Consider the following 6,000-nt stretch of genomic DNA (forward strand, 5'->3'; position numbering starts at 1 on the left):
GGTTTGTTGCTTTGTAATAGAGTTATTACAAAAGGGATTACAATAGAGTTATTGTAAGGAGTGAGGGATTAAGAGTTTAATTCCTAGATTGCAATAGGTTGTAATCTGAAGTTTTCTTGGTTTAGTGGAATTGAAATCCTACTAGGGTAGGTCATGATTTTTAATCCCTTGAGCAAGGAGTTTTCCATGTGACTATCGCCTTTTCTTTATTTATTGCCGATTTACTGTGAAAACTGATAGAGAATATGGTTCTCTATATTGTTTGGCGGACTCCTAATTTCGATGAATCGTGTTCCATCATTTTGAGAGTGAGGATGGGCAAGGAACAAGTTGGAAAGTGAAGCAGAATGTTTTGACATATAGCTTAGGAATTCAAGTGAGAAACACGCGATCTTCGAGTCCTGTTAGTTTTGGATGAAAGTTGTTCACTTTTAGAAACTACAAGATAATATTTGTTCACCAAAGTACTTTTAACTATGAAACTTGAGTTTTTTTTTTGCTGGTAACAATGTAAAATTACCATTAACATCAAAACAATTATACTTATAAGGCAACCTTAATCTGACCACAGATCAAGGCCCCCAACTCCACAATCTAATTACACAATAGACGTTGGATAAAACTCCTACACCTATAAGCTTTCTTTGACATCCTCATTTGATCTACTCTCTCTGTAATTTCCCTCTTAATTTGTATTACTACCTTTAATCTATGTACATTTTTGCCTTGAAAAATTTTAAAATTTCGAGCTCTCCAAGTGTGGTAAATCACTGCTCCATTGACTGCTGCTATCACCTCTTTTTTAAACTACTTCCAATGCTTTCTTTTAATCATTTCCAGCATCAACTTGAAGTCTCCATCTTGTACTGATTGTCCTATGCACTGGTTGATCTCTTGTCTAACTATTTTGATCCAGTCATAGTCGACAAATAGATGTTCCTTTGTTTCCAACTGCTCTACTTCGCACAAGCTGCAGTTTATGTTTTCCACAAGGATTTGCATCCCTATTAGCCTGTCTTTGGTAAGTAGTCTCCCTTGAATTTCCAACCATATGACAAATCTATATCGAGGTAGAGCCACAGCGGTCCATACCAAGTCTGATGTCTCTAATTGTGGTTGCTACTTTATCATGGCAAGATAACCTTTAGTTATAGAGTAGCTACCTCCCGAAGTTAGGTTGTATCTGTCTTATGAATACCATCCTTGCATCTCTCCTTTTAGGGAGTTTAACTTCCTCCAATACCAACTACTATCTTTAGGAGGACTATGTGTCCAAATATTACTATCAGCTTTCATATATACACCATGAACCCATCGCACCCAGAGGGACTCTTTGTTCATTACCAATTGCCACAATAACTTTCCTAGCGATGTTATGTTCCATATTTTATATCCTATCACATTCAATCATCCTAGTTTCTTTGGGCAACAAACTTTCTTCCATGCAACCAATGCTACTTTATTCTGACCCTCAGTCTTCCCCCACAAATATTCTCTACATAGTTTATCTACCTCTTTTAGCACACTTTGGGGTAAAATAAAGACAGCTCCCTAGAAACTTTGTATAGAAAAAAGCACTGCATTGACAATTTGTAATCTCCCTGCATAAGACAACTGCCTATAATAAGTGACAGTTATCCTATGCGTGATCTTCCTTATCAGCATTTGGCAATCAATCTTATTCCATTTCCCTGGTGATAATGGTAAGCCTAAATACCTGATAGGAAATGTGCCCAGTGCAAATCCTATTTTTGTTAGCAACATATCCTTTACTCCTTCTTCTACTCCAGCTAGAAACATGCTGGATTTTCTCATATTGGCAATCAGTCCTGAGACTTTGCTGAAGTGATCTAATGCTTCCATGACTCTATTTACTGATTTCTCATTTCCTTTACAAAAATCATCAGATCATCTGCGAAGATGAGATGTGTCAGCTTTAACTCTTTGCACACAGGATAGAATCTAAAATCAGACAACCTGCTGATAGTCTTCAAAGTTCTAGAGAGGTATTCTATAACTAAAATAAATAGCAAAGGAGATATTGGATCTCCTTGTCTCAATCCTCTCTACCCTACAAAATAGCCATGCCCTTCTCCATTTATCTTTACTGTGAACATAGTGGTAGTCACGCACACCATAATCCATTGTATGAATTTGTCAGGGAACCTAAAACCTATCAATGCTTCCTCCAAAAATTCCCAACTCACCATGTCATAGGCTTTCCTAAGATCTATCTTCATTAAGCATCTCGAAGATGTTTTCCTGTTGTAGTGTCTTAGCATGTCATGAAAAATTAGCACATTGTGCATCATAGACCTACCCTGAACAAAAGCTTATTGACTAGCTGACACTATATGGTGCACTACTGGTTTTAATCTATCACGGATCATTTTGGAGATGCACTTATAAATGATATTACAGCAGGCAATGGGTTTATATTGAGTTGCATTTTTTGGTACTTCCACCTTAGGAACCAATGCTATATTGGTTGAATTTATTTTCCTCAACAACTTCCTAGTTTGGAGAAATTCTAACACAGCATCAGAAACATCTCATCCTATTATTGACCAAGCTGATTTATAGAATCCACTCCCATAGCCATCAGGACCAGGGCTCTTATTGCTATCAATTTGAAACACAACCTATTTAACTTTTTTCTTATTGAATGGCTTCATCATCTCCAATTGTTGATTCACTGATAGCAATGGACCATTATCTAATATCCCGTTAACTGCATGTATCCTACCATTTGGTTTCCTCCCTAGCAGTTCTTCATAATAATCAACAAATATTCCAACTATAGTATCAGGGTCAGTTTGTCAATTGCCACTGCTGTCTCTAAGTTGTGTAGTTGCTTGCTTTAGCTTCCGATGCTTGATGACTGAATAAAAGTATCTGGTGTTGTCATCATCCAGTTTGATCCATGTTGCCTTGCTTCTTTGTTGTAGATACATTTCAGCTAAATATGAAGATTTCCTAAACCTGTGGTAAGCTCCACTTTCTGCTTGTTGATATTCTAGATTTGATGGGCTCCTTTGAAGTTGGACTTGTGCCTGCTTTAGTACTATCCTGTTTTCATTTGCTTCAGTAACAATATTATGAAAATCCTGAGAATTCAAGGCTTTTAGCTTCCTCTTTAGTGCTTTCAACTTCCTAACAATTGCAAATATTTTGCAACCTTCTATATTATAGTTCCAACCTTCACTCACTATAGACAAGAATTGTGGGTGTTGAGACCACACATTGCAAAAATGGAAAGATTCTTCTGACTCTCTGTCTCTCAATGGTTAAAAACACTTTGGCCGGGCAACGATCACTTATTCCTTCTGGCAAGAATCTAGCTGCACAATTTGGCATTGTGTCAAACCATTCTTCATTCATGAATATCCAATCAATTTTTGAAAAAATTCTTTGCTCATCATGTTTGTCACTCCAAGTATAACGGTTACCCTATGCAGGGAGTTCCAACAAACCACATTCCATTACACAGTTTTGGAATCCACCACATCAGCCCAAGTTACTTCATTTCCTCCAATTCTATCCTTAGCACTCAGTATTGAGTTAAAGTTTCCCACAACAAACCAAGGCTTCTTGCATGTCCTGCTATGAATGACTAGGTCCTCCCACAAACTTCTTCTCTCCTCTTTTGTATTAAAAGCATATACAAATGTTACATCAAAGGAAAACTGGAGTGGGATACTAAACACTTCACAGGTAATCAACTGAGCTGACTTGTATTTCAACACAATCTGATAGTAATCTAGCCTCCATGTGACCCAGATTCTCCCATTATAGTGACAGTCCAAATTAGTAATATACTGCCACCCTGTGAACAATTTATCTGCTATTCCCTCCATCTTTTTTCTTTTTTTATTTTAGTTTCTAATAGGCCAATCAAGCCTACTTTTTCCTCATTGCAAAGGAGTTTCACCTCCTTTTGCTTATTAGGGGCATTTAGCCCCCTAATATTCCAGTTTAGTAAACTAACCATTCCCACTATGAGGAATAGTTATTCCACCCATTTTATCTACTACAATTCCTTCGTTCATCTGATTTACTGTTTCTTGTTTGTGAAAAATCTGAAAAGAATTAGATTCTTCCAGCTGCTCAGTCTGCTTTGGGACATTTTTGCCAACCTTATGTGGAGTTTTTCACCCTGATGCCTCCCCACTTTCCTTTGATGTATTCTGGTATCTTGCTTCATGCTGTGGTTTGCCTAATGTAGTTCTAGGCAGGGTTTCCTTTATTATTGTGGAAGCCTGCTGATCCTCATGCCTTTTCCCATTTTTCACTTGAGCTTGTTTACCATTTGGCTTGTCATTATTCTCAGTTGTTGATACCTTCTTCTTGAGTCTATATACTGCCTCCTCATGCCCATATTTAGCACAATAGGCACATAGAGTTGGTTTCCAATTATAGACTACCCTCTGCTCTATTATTCTATCCTTTTCATTCCTGAACTTCACCACATTTGGTAGTTTAGCATCCATTTCCACTTCCACCAGTAATCTACCAAAATTCAGCCCATTCCTTTTCTCTGTATTTTGATCTACCATCAATGGTTTACCCACCAAACTTCCTATCTTGCTTAGCCCCCTTGGACTCTAATATTTGAAATCCAAACCTGACAATTTGATCCATATTGGTACTGTCAGTAATTACTCTCGTGTGAACTCTAGCTCAGGTGTCCAAGCCTTAACAATAAAAGGCTTGTTATCAAAATGGTAGATACCCCTTCGATGACCTCCTACTTACCCATTACTGTGTCAAATCGTACCATAATTACTCTATTTTTCAACATTGCAATCATGTCAATACCCATTTTACCCCATAGCCTTTGCATGTAACCTTGTATCACTGAAAATGGAGGATGAGCCCCTAGGACGTAGCAAATAACTGCATTCCCCCAATATTCTACTTCTGTTTATATATCATGTAGTTCAATTTCACCAAAAGTTGACTCACCGTGAGATTTAGGCTGCACATACTCCAATTTGTACCCAGCATTTGAGATTTTTGTAATATCGAAGTTGTCCTATACTGAGATCTTCCTCCCCTGCAATTTTGTCGCCTCTTCTACTTCATCAACCCATGATTTCCTTCCATTGTTCACATGCACAGATTGATCACTGCTCGTAGAGGCTTGTACCTCATTCCACAGTTGAATTGCTTCAATTTGCTTGAGATTCTCCTTCTCGTTACTTTTCGCTAATGTTCCATTGAAATTAGGGCTCAATTGCGTTTCATTTTGTGTTTCTTCTCTAACTGTTTTGTCCTTGGTTCCTCGCTGAGCATTGCTCTGAGAAACAGCTGATTCTCTCGCCATTAAAGCTTTCTGCGATGGAATACGAGCTCTTTTACCCATGGTAGGCGCAGGTTAGGCTAACTTGCACCGAGAGAGAACCTTGAGTTATGAGTATACTTGAGGGACTTTTTTGGCCAAAAACTTTTTTCCTAAGAAGTCCAAGTGTCCAACTCAAACAAAAAAGAAAAAAAGAAAAGAAACAAAAAGCAAGGAAGCTCTCCGGGGCAACTGATATTCCTCAGCTTTAGTTGGGAATAGAGAAGCACAAAGAAATACATAGCGCTCAAAGGATGGCTTGCCTGCACGATCACGATTGCGCCGACCATAACTGTTCCTCCGACTGGTCTCTCTTCAAGCATATTGACCTTTCTAAGGTTCTCTTCCTTCTGTTATTTTAGTTTATGTGTGTGTGTGTTCTTGTAGATTAGACTTCAGTGATAAAGATTCCTGCTGGATTAATATCATTTATCAAATACTGGATGAACCCACTTACGCGAACTATTTTGGCAACTTGGGGTCGAATGATTTGTTGATTCTTGATTGAACTGCAATTTGATTATTTTATACAACAAATTAAAACTGCTAGTGTTTTGGGTTTCTTGGTTATAGTATCAACCGTCCTTTAGGTTGTTACCAGGTTGGAAATGGGGTGGGGGTGGGGAGGTATTGAGTATTACTACTGTAATAAAGAACCC

The 6,000-nt window shown here is 38.0% G+C and overlaps 1 protein-coding gene across 1 annotated transcript in view; it reads left to right on the forward strand.

Moving 5' to 3' along the window:
• Positions 1–5,482: 5,482 nt before the first annotated feature.
• Positions 5,483–6,000, forward strand: part of LOC109205247 (PITH domain-containing protein 1) — a 7,881-nt gene continuing 7,363 nt past the window's right edge. Inside the window, exon 1 of the mRNA XM_019367927.1 lies at positions 5,483–5,679. Coding sequence (XP_019223472.1) covers positions 5,596–5,679 — 84 coding nt within the window. The 5' untranslated portion in view covers positions 5,483–5,595. The remainder of the gene's footprint in view (positions 5,680–6,000) is intronic.

Source organism: Nicotiana attenuata, unplaced genomic scaffold (genome assembly GCF_001879085.1).
Source record: "Nicotiana attenuata strain UT unplaced genomic scaffold, NIATTr2, whole genome shotgun sequence".
In the NCBI taxonomy this organism is placed as follows: Eukaryota; Viridiplantae; Streptophyta; class Magnoliopsida; order Solanales; family Solanaceae; genus Nicotiana; species Nicotiana attenuata.